The 20,368-nt window shown below is 34.9% G+C and overlaps 2 protein-coding genes across 6 annotated transcripts in view; one reads left to right on the plus strand and one right to left on the minus strand.

The window, feature by feature from the left end:
• SBF2 (SET binding factor 2) overlaps window positions 1-20,368 on the plus strand; it is a 227,759-nt gene that overhangs the window by 38,637 nt on the left and 168,754 nt on the right. For both annotated transcript variants that reach the window (XM_034417071.3, XM_034417072.3), the window contains exon 2: window positions 17,045-17,130. In XM_034417071.3, coding sequence (XP_034272962.1) covers window positions 17,045-17,130 — 86 coding nt within the window. The remainder of the gene's footprint in view (window positions 1-17,044; window positions 17,131-20,368) is intronic.
• The window catches only part of LOC148116492 (uncharacterized), a 46,145-nt gene that overhangs the window by 5,748 nt on the left and 20,029 nt on the right, over window positions 1-20,368 (minus strand). The window contains exon 3 of one of the 4 annotated variants that reach the window (XR_015729924.1): window positions 4,673-4,740. The exons of 1 other annotated variant lie outside the window; for it this stretch is intronic. The gene's annotated coding sequence lies outside the window, so the exon portion shown is untranslated. Of the gene's footprint in view, window positions 1-4,672; window positions 4,741-16,164; window positions 16,255-20,368 lie in introns of those variants that run through there. 2 more of the 4 variants (XR_015729920.1, XR_015729917.1) reach the window with 2 other exon arrangements.

The raw sequence follows: 20,368 nt of genomic DNA on the forward strand, positions 1-20,368 counted from the left end.
AGAACAACCCATCCTGGCCTCCCCCATCGATTACCCCGAGAAAGAGCGTGTCAGGTAAGACCAAAGCCCCTTTTAAGACATAATGGCTCAAGTAGTTCATTTTCTTTTCAACAACATTCTGGTTATCTGATATAAGTTTTAATTCTTTCTTAGGCATGGAACCCAGCTGTACAACATGGGACAGTCACTTCACAGGTTATTGTGGGAAAAATAGGAGGCAAAAGTATTGAATTATACAAATAAAAGGATATGCATTGGATGGATGGATAGATGGATAGATAAACAAGCAAACAAACAAACAAATAAATAATATTGTCTTAATACCAGGTTAACCTACTGAAATGGCCTTTTCTGATGTAGCATAATTTGCTATGCAAATTGATATGTAAAATTGTGCCAATTAAGACCTTAATTGAAGAGCAAATGTTTAAAAACGTCTAATGAAAGACAGTTAAGTTAAATAAAATTGCTAAAGTTCAGTATTGGTACTGTATCTAGATACCTTTGTTAGCTGAAACAATAACTTACTTGAAAGATTAATGTGCAAGTATAAGGAAATGTGAGGCCAAATCTTGCAGTCTACTGTGAATTAATCTGGTAGTAGATGCATATTTTTTTTTAATGTGGAGAATAGCATTTTAGACAGCGTCTGCTGCCCTCTCCTGCTGATGATACTTACCTGGGTTTTGGCTTAGGACAAAATATATGGATGGGCAATGGATAAGAGATTTCGGCCTAGAAAATGTCAAGAGGGCTGCCAGTATAATTTCTAAAAGCATTAAATGTTCCAGAAGCTGTGGAGTCATGTTGGGAGACCTGTTTATGTATTTTAAAATCTAAAGTAATTGTGTGCTGATGAATTTATATATTTAAGTGTCCTTATCTATATGAATTTAGTTATCTGTGCATCTGGTTGTTCATAATGCTTCACATAGATTACTTTATTTCTATTTGTTACAATTCCTTCAATATAATTATCCTCCTTACTACAGGTATAGGATTACATAAAAATAGTGCTAATTATTAATTCTGTAACTATATCATTACAGATTTAATTATATCTATTTAATATGTTTGATTTCATTAGAATAAGAGAAATCTCAAAAATTCAGAGAGAAATGTTTAGCTTGTTTGTGTGTAAGGGCAATTTATATGTCTATAATATTTATGTTGTCTATTAAATATGTCACTATCTTCTGTTTTTGAGAAAATGCAGAACAAATCTTCTGTTCTTGAGACAATACGGAACACATTTGAAAGTTACTTGGAAATAATTTCACAGAGTTTTAAGGAAAATGATTATGAATAAGACAATTTAAGAAAAGTAAAGTATTTAAGGATAACATCTTAGTTCTCTAAGTGTTTGTGTTTATTTACCTATACAAATATGCCCCTTGTATCATTTTGACAAGCATATTCTTGACTTATAGCTATTAATAGTTCAGTATTGTGAAATTTTAATTAGTGTGAAGAATATATGGAAACAATCTATAAATTGTATATATGTATGTGATTTATTTTATATATATGAAAATAAAATTTAGCTAGAAACTGGCAACTTCCTGGAAATTATTTCCTAATTTAATGCTAACAAAATAACAGGAGAGGTATTAAACTTCATACCATTTTCAAGAGGTTGATGATATCTGTAAAGCCTTACATGTCTCAGATTAGATATTTGTAGGGTTGCCTTTTGTTTCTTACTTTTTCTGCTTTCCTATAAAATTGGATATGTTTGGCATTTTCTGAATATTATCAATCTCTGAATAGAGTTGTGATGCAGTAGAACTGGAAACTGGAACAGCTTCATAACAAGGGCAATGAAATTTATTTAGAAACTGGAAACTAAGTCTTAAAAGAAGAGCTGTTCCACAAGATGCAGTTTTCACTCTTATTTCAACCCACCAATGCCTCACAAATCAGTATAAAGCTGATCTTAAATTATCTTCATTTTTGTTCACCTAAGAATCTTGGGAACAGGTAGCGCACACTATGGCCCATCAGTTCTCTCTCCAACTAACCAATAAGAGATTTGTAAAACAGTGTCCTGCCTCCAGACCCCAACAGTTTTTGTGCTAACTATAACAGCAATGAAATAATTCTATCCTCCATCTCAGAAAAAAGGGTAACTTTACTTGTAACCTTAGATCATAGTTATGAATTTGAAATGTGCAGCAGTTCTAATCCTTGAATCTTTGGGGACCTGAGTGAACTGAACTGATAAGATTTCTTCTTAAAACTATTTAAAGCTATTTTTGAAAAGACACTGACAAATTGACAGTTAAGTTGTCTGAAAATATTGTAAATTCTGTGTTTAGCTGTGCTTTCTGAAATATAGGCTTGAAGCAAAAAATAAAACCTATATTTATAGTTACAGTCACCACAGTATGCTCTTGCCTAATTCTGTTTTTTAAAACAGAATATGCCTATAATAAAAAAAGACACCACAGGATAAAGCAAGAGGAACTGAACTTTGTATCTAAGTAAAATAATTCTAAATTAGTGGAAATATGTTTTGTCAGGATAGAATCATCATCTCTTGATTTCCTATGTATTTCTGAAATTATTTCCTGAAACTAAATGTCTAACACTATTTACTGCTTGGAACAAAATAGTCATAATACTGTACTGAGAACTCAAAAGGGCAAATTACTTGTCTTCTTTTCCCAGCACGTAGGGCAATAGTTGTTGCTGTCTACAATTCATTATGCCAGTATTTTCTGCAACAAACTTTACTTGGGCATACCATTTCTTGACGTCCTAAGAAAGGATGTAATGGATCCTAATCTAAAGCTTTTGGTTATCAGACAGGAAACTATCAGTTGGCTTCTATTCTCCACCTTTAGTGTATTTTTGAAGTAATTTTGATAAACCAAAATAAAATCAAGGTGTGGGGATCTGATAATTCTTAGCAGCATCACCTGTTTTAGAATTAAAATTTAAAATTAAAATTAAAATTTAGGCCACTGAATGCAACCCCCTTAATGTAAGAATTCAAATTAAAAGCTACCATACAGATGGTTGTCTGCCATCTGTTTGAACATGACCACTTAATAGAAGCCCTAGAATGAATAAAAGAAAAGAAAAAGATGTAATAGATTTGAATAAAGATGAATTGCTCTTGTGAAATGTTGATGTATGGAAGTGAAGATTTAGGTTAAAAAGGAACTAGAACTGTTTCTGGTTCATATGAAAATTGGAATGACTACATTGGTAATTAGTTCCATGTTAAATTGCATTCCAGTGAGTGGTGATAGTAGAAGAACTATAGAATATGTTTTGGAAAAACATATGCAAAATTCTGAATTACCATGATCGGAGAGAAAAAGTAATTCTGTTAATTGATATGAATGAATGAGTAGAACAAGATGGAGAGTACATAAGTGATTTGGATATTCAGAAACTCCATATAAATGAGAAAGGTCTGCTCCTTTCAGATGTGTGATTTAAGCATAAGTCTACTCCTAAGTATACTTGGCAAAAACATAAAAATCTACAAGCATTGTGATCACTTATGAAGAAAAATTGAGAAAGATAGGAAAACAAAGGTGATGAGATGTGGGACAAACCATTCGTGGTTATATCAAGAGGTGATTTTGCATAACATTGAAAGAATATGAAAGAAATGAGATATGAAAGGAAAGGAAAAGGAAAAAAGTGAAAGTAGAACATCTACAGGAAAAGAAACTATGGGTACTGATGAAAAAGTGAAAAAAATTAATCACATAACACAATGAATGGAGATTGAATTAAAGAGAATGTCGATATTGCTTGGAATTCAATGAAAATTATGTTAATAGTCCCACAAAAGTATGTGGAGTTATGCTAATAAAAGTAATCCTGATTAGAATTATTAAATGGACAAGGCTCTGGATGAGAATAAAAATGAATACAAGAGAATAATTGTTGCAAAAAGCAAAGATATAAAGAAGATATTATATAATATGTACAGAGAAAAAAGTTAATTCCAAGTAATAAAATCAAAGAGCAAGGAATGTTTAACATTAAAAAAATGAAAAGAAAATGCTGAGTCATTGTAAAAAATTAAACATTGTCTTGATTTTGTAAAAAAGTGAAGTGAGGGAATGCTGGGAGAAGATTTCTAGAGATTTATGTGGGAATAATAGTGATATATTAAAAATAGAATTGATATTAACCCTATAGGGTTATTGTCTATATAGGTTATTGTCCAAGATGTTGATGAGTTATTTGTAGATTGTAGAAAAGATACTTGTAGATGCTGTGCCATTTGATGAGGCAGTTTCGTATAGTAGATAAAGGCACTAGGTTAGAAAATGGGAGATCATGAGTTCTAGTGCTTCCTTAGGCACAAAGCCAGCTGGATGACCTTGGTCCAGTCCTTCTTTCTCAGCCTTGGGAAGGAGGCCGTAGCAAATGTTGCCAGGAAAACTGAGGGAATTTTTCAGACAGTTGCAAGGGGTCAGATTGACTTGAAAAAAAATCCTGTGAATGTTTTAAAAATGGTATAGCAGGAGGTATAGACAATGTAATTAAAGAAATGTTAAAATATGGATATATGGTATGCTTTGACTTTGATATGCATATTATTTTTATTTACTCAGTTATTTGTGAGATTTATATTCAGCCTTTCCTTTAGCAGCTTACGTTCCAATATGTAGTATTTTCCTCTTCTAAACTTTCTACATAGCATCAATTCTGTGAGTTTGATTGGTAGGAGAAAGAATGATTGGCCGAAAGACGTCCAACAAGTATCCATATCTGCAAAAAAAAAAATTAGATTGTGTGATGCAATGAGAATTATGGATCAGAAAATTAATTTATTGAAGACCAAAATTACAGTAGCTATGTTTGACAATGGAAATGAAATGGAATGAGTACAAATTATACATAAATAGTAAAACTTAAAAACAAATGGATGAATTTATGTACATTAGTAGAATGTTTACTAAACACAGGAAAATAAATGGAGATATTTTGAAATCAACAGATGCTGGTAGAATAGTAGCAGATAATGTGTGCTCAATTGGAAAGAAATAAGCAAAAGCGATTGAATAAAAGTATACTTCTGCCACTTTGTTATATGGACTGATAGTAAATAGAATGCACTGGGAATGCAGATGATTCTCTTATCCAAAAGTTAGAAATGTTTAGGATGGCTTTATAATTTGTGTGGTGAAAGATCTGGCTTTTTTGGCAAAATATTTTTTTACTATCTCCAGTTGTTACTATTTATATCTGATTCTAGAGAGGTATGGCTTGGCCACAATGACCCATACAAATGTGATTATATATAAAATTAGGTTAATATAATGTACTATATATGAGGCTATCCTTAGATTGCCATAGAAGTAGGAGTGACTATGAATAGGACCTTTTCCTGACTCGTTGCTCAGACAATCCTACAGTATGGGATCTAGCAGCGTGATTGGATGTACTGAGTGCCTATCATTTTTCCTCTGCAGTCCTAGTCCCGCCCTCTGGTTCCTCCTGTCAGTCTTTTTCACTCAGTGGATTGGACCAGACCTGAGTGCTTTTTCTGGCTAATTTTCATTAGTTTTACTATATTTTATTTCTATTTTTTCTTTTCTTTTGTTCTCTTAGCAAGTAGTTTGTTTGGTGTTTCTGGAAAGCTGCGCTGTTTGGTTGGGCTTCTGCCTCCCACACGCTGCTTTTTTTAGCCCCGACTAACAGCTGAGGGGCGCGTTTTAAAACATTTTTTTTTCCTATTTTCTTCTTTAAAAATTGGTGAAATTCATTGTGGAGAGCTGCGTTTTGAAGGAAGCTAATTACAAGCAGCGGCTTCAGGGTTTGACTCGAGTGAACCGCCGAGCCGCAAGATCGCTTCGTTTTGACAGCTGAGAGGCGCCTTTGGTTGCCCAGCTGAGAGGCGCGTTTATTTCTTATTTGCTTGTGCCGCAGGGTGGTGTAATTGGGGTCCTTTTCAGCCGGGACACATACCACCACCATCACAGTCTCTCCTTTATTATTGCGGCTCCAGGGTCTCTGCCCGTCAGTGGCATACCTTGATGTGTGGATTCCGTTGGTGACGGTTGGCGACGGTTGAAGTTCCCGCCTTTTTGCTTCACCCGCCATTTTAATGGCTGAGGCAGCAAAATTACGCTGAATTTTGTTTGGCTGTCAGTTTCTTTTAATAGCCTCGTTATTTATGAGAGCGTTACCATTCATGGTTTTTTCACTCTTGAATTTACCAATTGCTTATACAGTATGCTTATTTAATGTAAAAAAATTATTATTTAATGTAAAAAAAAGCTCCACACTTGTCTAGTTTTAAACACCAACTAAAAAGATGCCCAGTCATTCATACAACAACTATTTTAGGACCAAGTTACCTTTTAGATGGCTTTTTAAAAACAAATTTATATGACTTGTTGCATTTTTGTGATTATTGCCTTTCTTTCTTTCTTTCTTTCTTTCTTTCTTTCTTTCTTTCTTTCTTTCTTTCTTTCTTTCTTTCTTTCTTTCTTTCTTTCTTTCTGTCTTTTCTTTCTTTTTCTTTCTCTCTCTCTCTCTCTCTCACTCACTCTCTCCCCCCCTCTTTTATTTATATTCTGCCTTTATTATTTATAATATATAGTTAGTATTGCTCATTGGGGATTGGAGCATAAATTGGAGTATATTGCCCCAGCAGGATAGCTAGATATTATAACCTTTTGTGTTACAAGCATTTTAAAATCTATTTTATTTTTTGGGTGGTGTCATTGTAAATCTGTGGTTATCTCTTTTTTAACTTAATATGGTAGCTTTGCTATAGATTTTCTTGGTCTGCTTTATTATCCCCACATACAGAGCACAGTTTTAAAATATTTTTTTTCTTCAGTACAGTATCTATCAAATGAAAGACTTTTGTTTATGTTCTGTATTGAAGTTCCCTGTACTCCAATTATCAAGTGGCCTTGAAATTTTTTGCTTATTCTTGGGCAATGTGCATTCCCTACTAATTGGGCTCATCCGACTTTCTGGTGCCTTCTGTATTTATCAACAATTTGAAATAACACATTTGGTCTTAATTATTTCTTTAATGACAATTTTCCTCAGCATTCCATGATCTTTTGAACTAACTCCTAGTAGACCCAAATACTCCAGAATTAGTTCACCAGGAATAGCTTTTCCACATTAGACTTTAGTAACAGGTGCAGTGTCATTTAAGAGCCAATTCTTTCTTATGCAGACAAGATTGTTCTGATAATAAAGTACTGTATGACATTTCCACCAGCTTTATGATGCTGCTATTTGAATTAATTTATAAAACCTTCAACCGTGTAGGTGAAGCTGCCTGAAGGAGTATTTCCTTCCAGATTGCTGCCAGGCCTGAGCAACTGATTAGGAGTAAAAGGGGTTGACAGATATTAAACCTTCATGCCTGTTTGCTGGCAAAGTTTATCTATTAAGAAGAAAAAAATTATTTGGTTATAATGTTGGACTACAGAAAATCTTTCCCACACAGGTTTTTCCCATTTTGGTATTTTCCTGATTTGTTTTCATAATTCGTTTTCATGAAGTGAATATCATTTTGTTAAAATATATTGCTTTTAACTGAAAAATGCTTATATGTGAGAGACGAAGTTATTATGACTGCTTGTGTACTGTAAATGCATGGGATTGTGCTGGAAGAAAAGGAGTAAAACACATATATTACAAAAAGAAAAAGTATCTTAAGTCTGCAGTATTAAATTCCTTGATTGTATATGCTCATACGGTATTTAAAGTGTAACAGCATCGCCTTTAAGACTTCTGGCATCTTAAATTAGTTTTTAAAATATTTTTACTCACTATTCTTGTTTGAATGGTCAGATTATGCATATCTTCTCTATTTTTGTGTATATACATATAGACACACATATATAATATGCATATATGCTTATACAGAGAATTATGTATTTGCATAAATTAGGTTACACATATTACATATCTCTCTAACATTTATATGAAATATGAACTCCAAAACTCCAATATTTTTTAACAACAAACCCTCAAAACAAGACACTTGAAAAAGTGTATTTAAAAAGCACTAATACATATACACGTGTTCCCCCTAGTTGAATACTGATAAATATATTACAGCAATATTAGTTTCCCACCCCTTGCAAAACAGGCCTGCAAAATTTTAAATTTTACTACTAATTCTGTTTGCAGATTAACCGATCATCTTATCTACTATATTAATGACAATCAGTAATTAAAAAAGCAAATTATAATTTCAAAACCTCCTGTTTACAAACTCTTATTGAAATCAACTTGTAGAAAGTTTCCCGCGGCTTCTTAACTACCCCAAATCATTCCAATAGTTAACACTGATTTGTATTTTACCTTTTTTTTTTTTGAATGAAATAAAAATAGTAAAGAAGAAGAGAAATATGAACTCCAAACAATATAACTTTGGCACAAGTTGGTAACGTACATATATACAGCACGACTGTGCTCCTGCATTATACAATACATACATATCTCTCGTGATATGTTTTGTGCCTGTCATTATCATGGACATATTAACTATTTGCACTTGACCAAACACAGAGTTAAAAACAAATTCAGTTTAGATATATTGTTACTTATATCTCACAGGGGGGGAAAGGCAAAGCTTATCACAAAACTCATTAATTTGGAATGTAACTTGCACTAACAATTTGCTCCTGGAATTTAAAGGGCAGGCAGGAGATGGCATGTGACCTTTAATAGGAAAGATTTATATAAGAAGGGAGTTGAGAGGAAATGAGATTCAAAAACTAGATTTTTTTTTCTCCAGGATTTTAATATTTAATGTGTACTATTTAAGCAGAAAGGTCTACAATTAAATGGTACTTGTGGCTGATTCTTCATTTCAACTTGTGTGTTATAGACAGGGCCGGATTTTCCTGTAGGCTAACTAGGCTTCAGCCTAGGGCCTCAAGATCAAGAGGGACCTACACAGTGGTGGGATTCTGGGGGGTTTGGCCGAGCCCTTTGTTAAATTGCTGGCTCGCCCGCCCCTCGCCTCCCACCCACGCGGCGCCAGCCTACCGTAGCCAGGGGTGGGCAATTGTGGCTCTTTTACAACCTGTGGACTTCAACTTCCAGAATTCCTGAGACAGCTTGGCTGTCTGAGGAATTCTGGGAGTTGAAGGCCACAGGTTGTAAAAGAGCCACAATTGCCCACCCCTTCCCTAGCCTGAGTTCCGCTGCCTGGGATCCACGTGGGCTGCCACGTGATTCCCCACCGGCTCTGGACGCAAGAGAGCAGGATGGAGAAAGCAGGTTCCACGCCTTCACTCACTCACCCTCACTCTCTGCTCTGTTGGATGGCCGGCCGTTCGCTTACCCCGCCCACTCCCCATCTATTGCTGCCTCTGATGGCTAGAGGAAAAAAAAACTTCAAATTCTTGCCGCGGGGCTTCAAAGGGCCGCCCTAGAGCCAGTGGTGCAGCCGAACCCTTTGTTAAATTGCTGGCTTGCCCCGCCCCTCCGCACCACTATTTATTGCCAATAAATAGTGGTGGGCGAGGGGCGGGGGAGCCAGCAATTTAACAAAGGGTTCGGTGTTTTTTTTGTAATTTTATTGGCCCCCGGAGCTTCAGCATAGGCTAATTAGCCCTTGCTTAGATCGGCTCCCGACCCCCAGCTGATTTGCTCTCAGCTGTTTTGCTCACAGATCTGCTCCTTGCTTGCAAAGAGTGCTGATTTTTTCCCCCCTAGCTATACTGAAAAACGAAAGAGAAAGTAAAGCAGGCTGTTGGCTTTGCACGTTGGAAAATTAGGCAGGCAGATTTCTTTTTCCTCACCAAAAAAGGTAGGTGCAAACAACGGGAAATTTAGGGAAAAAGAGGAGATTTTAAAACACAAAAGAAAAAAAGCTCTATTTAACTAGGGAATTGTAATAATTGAGATACTATTAATTGTATATTGTGTTGAAAGCAGAAATGGTTAAGTTGTGGTTTGGAGGAATATATGGGGAAAATTATTTGGTTTATTATTATTGGTAAATATAATTAATTGATTTGTAAGAAATTGGATTGCATGGAAATAATTGGAATATTCATGTTCATATTGATTAATATACAAAAAAGGTAGTTATATAACTAATTGATTTATATTAAAATGTTGAATTCATATTAAACAACTGTAATATTACATAATTAACCAATGTGAGGATGGATATAAAAATAGATGACAATGGGAAGGGGTATAATATAGAATAGAAGGGAAAAATTGAATTTGATTAAGATTAGAGATGAGGATGAGGGTAATATTGGTTTTTTACAAAAATAGATGAGGAATAAATATGGCAAAAAGGAAATATAGAAATTGTAAATTTAATTGAAATGACTAAACACTGTTTAAATTTGTGAACCGGCCAAATACTCTGTTCAAAGAAAATACATTTTATGTTTGTATGTGTGTTTCTAATTATTGTTATTTATTCATATTTGTTCTCTTTTATTCTTTAAAGTTTAACAATTCATTCTTTATCTTAATATCTTTATATTTGTTTGGGGTTGGCTTTCTTCCCTTTCATCTTTTTTATTGTACAGCAATCTTTCTCCTCAAACCTACCACCTCTCTTTTCTTTCCTTCTTACTTTCTCTTCCTCCCCCTCTTCTTCTCCTCCCTACTTCCTCTTCCTTTCTCCTTCTCCTCCTCTCTTCCTCCCTCTCTCTCCTACTCTAATTTCCCTTCCCTTCCTTCATCCCTCTCTATTGCTGTATCCTTTTATGCATATGGACTACTCAGAGGGCTGAAAAAGTTATTTCTGACTGGTCCTCGCACTTTTGATCAGTCCTCGAACTTACGACTGTCCTCACATTTTACATTTTTGCCCTATCTTGTCACCATGGTGAAGAGAAGCAGTTGTGAAATGAGTGACATGGTTGTTAAGAAAGCTGCACGGGCATAAATGTGAGGATGGTCATAAGTGTGAGGACCAGTCAAAAGTGCGAGGCCCAGTCAGAAATCACTTTTTTCAGCCCTCTGGGTAGTCCTTTTGTGCATATGGACTACTCAGAGGGCTGAAAAAGTTATTTTTGACTGGTCCTCGCACTTTTGACCAGTCCTCGAACTTACGACTGTCCTCACATTTTACGTTTTTGCCCTATCTTGTCACCATGGTGAAGAAAAGCAGTTGTGAAATGAGTGACATGGTTGTTAAGAAAGCTGCACGGGCATAAATGTGAGGATGGTCATAAGTGTGAGGACCGGTCAAAAGTGCGAGGCCCAGTCAGAAATGACTTTTTTCAGCCCTCTGAAAAAAGTCTATGCACATAGCCACGCCCACCCGGTCACATGACGAGCTACCCACGCCTACACAGTCACGTGACCAGCTAGCCACGCCCACCCAGTCACATGATTGCCAAGCCACACCTCCAACTAAGCCACGCCCACAGAACCTGTTGTTAAAAAATTGAATCCCACCACTGGTGAAAGGGCCTCATAAGTGGAATAGCCTAGGGCCTCTTTCAATCTAAATCCGGCCCTGGTTATAGATATAATATTCTTCCAGATTTTGTAATACAGTCCTTAAATTGATATTGTGTATGACCAACGTTGGACTGCAATTCAACTATTGTATTGATTATGTAAAGAAAACATATTTCAGTGTACCTTACTAGATCATTAATAACTTGCATATGATTTGTAGAATTTTGTATTATGAGTTATATTTTACATGTTTTAAGACATAAGAAAATATGTCTTAATTGTAAACAGTGCATTGTAAACGGACATTAATTGTATGTGCCTTAATATTGTATTTTGCTTGACATCTGTTTTTGTTTGACATTCATATTTTTATATTTTAAACAGATCTAATTATCCATTATGCATAAATAGAAAGTATCTTGCGCTTTATCCTTTTGTAAAATGTGTATTTAAACTGGGATGGAAGCTTAACACATGAAATATCAAACCTATATAACACATGAACTATCAAACATATAATATGCTAGAAAATTTAGAAGCATTTGGAAAGCCCGAAGAGTTAAATAGTTCAAATAATTCCAAAAGATATAAGTGTCTTTATTTAAGAAAAGTAGGGCAACAATGTTTATTTTTTAAAATGGAGCCTTCCCCATTGGGGGGGCAGAGGGGACATCTTTTAATAAGCAAGAGAGATATAGGAGGGCAAAATGACCATAATATGTTCTAAATATTGAATATGAAAATTACAGTTGTCTTGTAAACCTTAAAAGATAATCTGTCTTCTTAAAAGGCTCAGAGGTTCTGAATGGGGAAGAATAGGCTTCAACTGAACCATGACAAGATCAAGCGGCTTTGGCTTTGAGGCCTACCAGTTCTAGGACTATGCTAGGACATAGAGTTGAAAAAGTAGTTGAAAATGAGCATGTTAAAATATTGTGGGATTTCCAAATACAAATTGATAAGGTCCATAACATACCAGTTTTAATTGTGGTTTAAAAGAATAAAGTGTGGATAATTGATGTGGCAATATCAAGTGATAATAGTATAGAAGACAAAGAATTGGAGAAGATAACAAAGTATAAAGATCTGAAAATTGAAATGGAAAGATTATGGCGTAAGTCATCTGTGTTGGTTCTAGTGGTTATGGGCAGTTTTAGATTTCATTGAGTGAGCATTCTAACCTAGTAAAACACAACCAAGCACAGTTTGACAGTGAGTTACCCATTGGAATGTACCTTATAGTATATACTATATGGAATATTGTCATTAGGTATTACCAATCTCTGTTATCTTTAAAAACTATGCTTTTTTAATACCTTTCTAATAGAAATGTTTACTGCTAATAATTTCCTTGTTGCCATTTTTAAGATTGAAATCACATATATGTCTTCAAGTTCTTGTACAGCGCTGTAGAGATGTCAGTCACAGTGTTTACATGTGCTTCATCGATTTTGAAAAAGCATTTGATAAAATAAGACACAGCAAACTATTACAAATCCTGAAACAAGTGGGACAAGATGACAAAGACATCCGAAACATAAAGAATCTATATTGGCATCAGGTAGCAAATGTGAGACTAGGCCAAAAATACTCAGATGATGCAGAAATATGAACAGGGGTCAGACAGGGCTGTATTCTGGCTCCGCTGTTATTTAATATCTACTCTGAGTCAATTTTCAATGAAGCACTGGAAAACATTGATGCTGGCCTCAAAATAAATGGTGTTCAGATCAACAATTTAAGATATGCTGATGATACAGTTCTGCTTGCCAGTAAGCATGAAGACCTTCAGCTCCTCATCAGCAGAGTCTCAGAAATATCTGAAAAATATGACTTGAAGTTTAACACCTCAAAAACCAAGATCATGGTCGTCAGCAAATAAGCCATTAATTTACCATTGATAAATTCGGAAGGAATACCATTAGAAAAAGTTGAAAGGATCATGTACCTCAGTTTTAATTTACATGAAAGCTGGGACATGATCAGTGAAGTAAAGGCAAAGCTCGAACAGATTCTTCAAAATGAAAAAGGTCTTCTACAGTCATGACATAAGCCTAAGACTGAAAATCAGGTGTGTCAGATGTTACATCTTTTCTATCCTGCTCTATGGAATAGAGAGTTGGTCTCTGACAGAAAGCCACTTGAAGAAACTAGAAGCATTTGAAATGTAGATTTATAGACGACTGTTACATATAAGATGGATTAACAAATGAGGAGGTGACAAACCGCCTGGGAAAGCAAAGGGAAATAATCAAAGTCATTAAAAAGCAAACATTAGAATATTTTGGACATGAGATGCGACACCCAGAAAAATACGGCATCCTTCACTTAATCCTCCAGGGAAAGATTGAAGGCAAACGAGGTCCAGGCAGAAGAAGAACATCATGGCTTCAAAACCTAAGGGACTGGTTTGGACAAAACTCAGCAGCACTTTTTCATATGACTGTTGACAAAAATAGGATTGCCAACATGATTGCCAACGTCCAATGATGGATATGGCACAAGAAGAAGAAGAAGAAAATATGTCTTCATATATAGTATGATAGAACTTCTATAAACTAAGGCTTGCAGAAAGAAGACATTAATGGATAGTTGGAAGCATGCATAGAAATCAGTTAAAGTTTGTTAAAGTCAATGACCTAATAAATTTATTATGGCCAGGAATGTTATGGCAGTCAGATCTTCCTAGGTCTGAGTAGGAATAATCAAGGTCATCACAAATTTGTATCTAAACATTAGAAGAATTCACTGTGTACATTACCCTCAAGGTTGTTTGTTTGCTTTTTAATTTGTATAGTCTGCATTTTTAAAGGAAATGTAGATGCTAGATCTGATAAAGTCATTTTAATTTCTGAAGCATTTTTGGCTACATTGAAAAATGATGAGCCCACTATTATAAGTGGTAGTATTAATGGAGATTTACAAATAGTTGTACATGGGATGGTTCAAATCCTAGAATCATAGAGTGGAATAGGCCAGCTAGGCCATTAAGTCCAACCTCCTGGTAAGGGTAGGGATTCAGATTAAAGCATCTGGTCAGATGGCTACTTGAATGCATCCATGAAGAGGAGCCCACCATCCTTCTGGATAAGTAATTCTACTGTTGAACAGCTTTGCCCCCAGCACGCAATTGGAATCCCGCTTTTTTTGTAACTTAAATCCATTATTCAATGTCTTACACTCTGAAATGTGAGGAAACCATTGATCTTTTATATGAGCATCTTTCAAGTATTTGGAGAGTGCTGTCTTGGCCTCACTGAATCATCTTTTCTCAGGGCTAACCATACCCAGCTCCTTCAATCTCTCATCCCAGCAGTGGTGGGTTCCTCCCGGTTCAGCCTGGTTCACCGAACCAATTCTGCCCTCCCTGCGCCCCCACCCCAGCTCCGCGTTATTCTTATCTTTTATTTGGCCCCACCCCCAATCTATTGCTGTCTCCTGAATCCCAGCTGATGGTTAGAGGGGAAAAAACTGTTTAAACTCTTGCCGCGGTGCTTCAAAGGGCTGTCCTATAGCTGATCAGTGTTAAAAGAAAACAAATGAGTAGACCAGTGCCTGCAAAAATACATGAGTAGATCAGTGCCTGCAAAAATACATGAGTAGATCAGTGCCTGCAAAAATAAATGGGTAGACCAGTGCCTGCAAAAAATAAATGGGTAGATTGGTACAGCTCTGCAAGCAGTTAAAAGCCTGGTAGACCAGTACCTCTGCTAAATCCTAAAGAATTGTCACATGACCATCAAGCCACGCCCACAAAATAAGCCACACCCACAAAACCGGTAGTAAAAAAATTTAGAACCCACCCCCGCATCCCAGGTTTTACTTTCTAATCCCCTGATCATCTTTGTTACCCTTCTTTTAAAGTGTTCCATTTTCTTGAATTCTTCTTAAAGTGTGATTTGCAGACTTGGATACAGTAATTAAGATGTATCAGAAGAAAGTAGAACAGAGTGAAAATATTATTTTCCATTATTTGGAAATTACAGATGTGGATGAAGTCTAAAATTACATTTATAGTACTTACTTTACAGGTACAATACATTGTAGGCTCATATTCAGATTCAAGATCTATCCCACAAATACTATTACATGTAGTCAGATATACCACATCCTCTATCAGTACACTTACTCTTGGGCATCAGCAAGGATTACTATAGTTTCTACACTGCATTATGCTGTTTGTTTCTCCTGCTTGTTGGCTGTAGGAGACTACAAGCCTTTAATCTCAAGATAAAGCTACAGAAAAAGAACTTTATTACCCATAATTAAAAATTGCATCCAAATAACGTACAGGTGACTTTTAGTTTTCTTCTGTAACGCTGAATGTTACAAACAATATGCCATGATCACACTTCTTATTCCTTGAGTATCTTTTTAGTTGAGTGTACATTTAAAGTTGCATCCTGATATATTCATCCCTCTAGGAATTATGTAAATACAGTAACATCTTCTACATTGAATCATACAGGAATTGAATCATGACAATTGAGAGTTAATCATATGAAATTAGTGTGTTGTACCCATGGCACACAGAACAGTTTTACACCTACTTGCTGCACTTAAATACCAGCCCTGTTAGAGTATATAGCTGTATAGTTTTGCTAGGTTTTGCATAGCAGCACTTAAAATATATCAGAAGATGACCTGTCTATCAAATCAATTTTAATGAGCAGCAGTTGGATAAGAGGTAGTTGCACTTCCAGACTTGCACTATGGCAGGGGTGTCAAACTGAAGTCGTCATGTCGTTAACGTGATGTATTGCGACTTTCCCTCCTTTGCTAAACTGGGGGTGGGGGTGGCCAACATGTGACGCATCCGGTCTGTGGGCCGCAACTTTGACACTGCTGGTATATGGGAATGACCTTGGGAGACAGGAGGAAAAGCCAGAGTCAGAAAAAAATGTAATGCTATTTCCAGGCTTATGAAAATGCATGGCTTTCTTAAACGAGGTCTGGTTATTTTTAAAAAAATAAGTGGGTTAAATGTGTTAATGTAAGCAATGTGAACTGAAGTGTGATCTGTTGTGGTATAGATCGATTATTGTGGCATTCAGTGTGAATTCTGATTTTAAAAATGTGCTTTTGAAAACTTTTCATTAAATGTGAGTAGTTTGTTTTTCAGTTCCAAATGACATATTATATTATATTGGAATAAAATATTTCATCTCTGCTTTTCTCCAGTTACTTAGAGTGATGATAAACATATGGAAAGATAGTTTGTTACAATGCCGGAATCTTAGGAACTTTATTCAGATACTTTTTAAAAGCAAGATTACATTATAGTGTTTGTTAGTTTTCATTTTGTTTATATCTAAGTCAAAGAGTCTACGTTGGATGCTATATGTATCTTAATACTGCATCCACAGTGTGTGCAATAGAATTGTTATAAGCAATGTGGTTTGCCTTGAATAGAGTATATTATTTGAATTATTGTGAAATTCTACAAACTTCAGCAATAACTTGTCAGTAGAAAATATATTAAGAACTCTAAATATTAAATGCTGTCAGTTCAAAACAGCATTTAGTATTTAGAGTTCTTAATATAACATGGCACTACTTAGCAGTTTATTTCTTTGACAACTTTTTTTATGGGAAAAATAAAATTCTAGAACTTTATTATGATGTTTGATATTTGTCTTTTTCTTTTATGTAGGCTCAGCAGATGGTTTGGGGAAAATAATACAGAGATTTCCCTTAAAGGATTTGGATGATACTCCTTTTCCACAGGGAATAGAGTTGGTAAGTTGATCTGTAGCATGCATTTATAAACTTTTAATTCTGGGTTTGTACATCCCACTTTGCCATAAGGTTAGCTTAGCTTCAACTGTAAATTTATATTATGAACAAATCATTGCTTTGAGTATTAGAATTTAGTAGGATGTGTGAATGTGAGATTCTGGGCTTTATTTTCTGGTGTTCATTTTTGAGAGGAAGAATTCATAATATCACAAATTTGCCAGATTTCAAGAAAAGAGGAGTGGAGGCACAGAACAAATGTTGATGTTAATATTTTCTTCTGAATTAAAAACTGTACAAGTAATAGATTTTCTGTGACTTGAGAACTGCTGGGCTTCTTTTTTTAATAATAGTAACTTTGTTATTGCAGTGCACAATTTGATGTATGGACAAAGGTCTGGACCATAATGATTTTGATTTAATTGCATCCGAAAATGCCATATTTCATAAACTAGTTTTAAATCACTGAGCTGAAGGCAATTCATCTCAGTTTTCACCAAAAATTCTGAAGACTTTATTACTTAGAAGCAGGGGTGAAATGCTCCCGGTTCGGACCGGATCACCCGATCCGGTGGCGATGGCGGCGGGTGGTTCAGAGAACCAGTAGCAAACATCCGTGCCCCCCCCATGCCCAGCTGAGCTGCGGGATTATCAGAGGCTTTTTTTTTAATTTTTAAAAGCATTTTTTCTACAAAGTCTTCGGCAGAAAAAATGCTTTTAAAAGTAAAAAAAAAAAGCCTCTGATAATCCCGCGGCTCAGCTGGGATCGTCAGAGGCTTTTAAAAGGCCTCTGACAATCCCTTTTTAAAAGAAAAAATGCTTTTAAAAGCCTCTAACGATCCCAGCTGAGTTGCCTGATCGTCAGAGGCTTTTAAAAACTTTTTTTTTTTACAACCTCTTCAGCCGAAGTGGTTGTAGAAAAAATGTTTTTAAAAGAAAAAAAAGCCTCTGCCAATCAGGCAACTCAGCTGGGATCATCAGAGGCTTTTAAAAGAAAAAAAACCTCTGCCGATCAGGCAACTCAGCTGGGATCGTCAGAGGCTTTTAAAAGCATTTTTTTTACAACCTCTTCAGCTGAAGAGGTTGTAGAAAAAAATGGTTTTAAAAGTTAAAAAAAAAAAGTTGGCCACACCCACCCAGTCACATTACCCCCCCAAGCCACGCCCACAGAACTGGTAGTAACAAATTTTGAATTTCACCACTGCTTAGAAGACTGTCAGTATATAATACCAGGCATGTATGGATTATACATTATCTGCACTGTAAATATCAAGGCACAGTCAATCCAACTTAATCAACCATTAAGTACCATCTGTGTAGAAGCCAATACCATGATTGAACTCCATACAATAGCTTCAATTTTAATAGTATTCTCCTTGGATAATTACTCTAAAATATGTAGCATTTATATACAATATTTAAAATCCTATTTAGGGATCCTATATGCAGACATTCTGTATATTTAGATTGGCATCCAGGATAAGGCATATTTTAGTGTTACAGCAGCCATATGGCATAGAGGCTTTCTGGCACTCATGCATACAGTAAGGCAAAGTGTAAACATAGTTCTTTGGTTCTGAGCCATAAAAGGAAATGCTTATCACTATACATTTGCACATGCAAGACTAACTGTGAGCTTCCTGTTCTTATAAACAAGATCATGATATTCTGACATATATTGTGAACGGATATGCATAATAACCCATTATTTTGGTGTTTTAAGACTTCTATACATACAATGGGAACATTTTTTTCTGTTTCTTGTAAAAGTCACATTGTCAGGAAAATATTTTTAGAGATGTGATTCAAAAATTTAGCATAATGAATTCTTGGCTAAGATGCATTTGTATTATGGGAAAAGAATACAATAAGAGCAATCAGTTCTGAAGTTTTATTATCCAAAAAGGCTTCTCTTTAAATTATAGTTGTATTTATATTAATAAATAGGAATTTCAGAGAAAGTTGCTAGCCTTTTGAAAACAGGTAATACTTCACAGAATCTCTTGATGGTAGGGATGTTACAACATATAGAGGGTTTTTTTTTTTACATTTTTTATTTAGGTATATTTACATTTATTATTTTTATACTGTGGCATTCCATGTAATTTGTTGAAAGCTGGTAACAGTTCAATTCAAAGCAAAAACAACTTTATAAACAATATACTGTAAACTCATTGCCATGTCTCATATACAAATCTAGCTTACATATGAACTTAATGGCTTACAAAATTGATGATTATTAAATATCTATAAAACTTTCCATAAGTTTTGATAAAAGTGATAACCAGCATTTCTATTACTTCTTTTAAAATTGCTGTTAGATTAGGGTTTCCTATCTGATATGCTATTTTCTTTCTTCTAACACAGAAACTCAGAATATTGTACATGGGTTTTATGTGTGTTTCCATCCTTATCTTTTTTTTTAAATTGAAAAGTTTTAAAATTTTTTACACATATTTTCCCTTCCCTCCTCCCCCCTTCTGCCCCAACCCTCCCCCCCAGACTTCCCAGAGCAAATACAGGATATAGCATTTAACAAACATATAAAAAAAACATAAGCTAACTATCTATAGATTTATCTCCCTTTTGCACTTTAACTCCCCTTGTTCATATCTGAATATAACTATTTAAACAAATTATTGCTTGAAAGTAATCAATCCAACTTCATTCTTGTCCATTCTTTAATAATAAGCAAATCTTCTTTCTTCCATCATTGCACAATCAGAGCCCAATTACAATTAACCATCACATCTCCAACCCTTACATATATTAACACATTAACAAAATATTTTAACCAATCTCAAATAAATTATATTGTAAAAACCTTATTTTTACTTTTTACCCCATAAACTCATATTGATTCTTCCTGGAAACATTCCTTACTTAATAGCTTTGCATAAACTTATTCACCTTATTCTCTACAAATCCACTGCGTATAATCAAATAACATCTTCACTATTTGATATCTATAAAAAATATTGTAAAAACCTTTCCTCAACCCTTACACCACTTATAACCCACAAGTTTATATTTATTCTTCAACAAAACATTCTTTAATATAGTATTAATGTAATTTAAAATAAAATATAAAAGTTTAAGTAATATCCTTCTTCTAACCCATAAACTTATATTAAATGATCTGCACTGTCCATAACTTTTACATCCCCAATATTTTTCTTTTCTTTTTTTTTAACCCATAAGCTTATATAAATTTTTCAGCAAAGCATTCCTTGAAATATAA

This window comes from Pantherophis guttatus, chromosome 1, assembly GCF_059756535.1.
Source record: "Pantherophis guttatus breed Tessera chromosome 1, ASM5975653v1, whole genome shotgun sequence".
Taxonomy (NCBI): Eukaryota; Metazoa; Chordata; class Lepidosauria; order Squamata; family Colubridae; genus Pantherophis; species Pantherophis guttatus.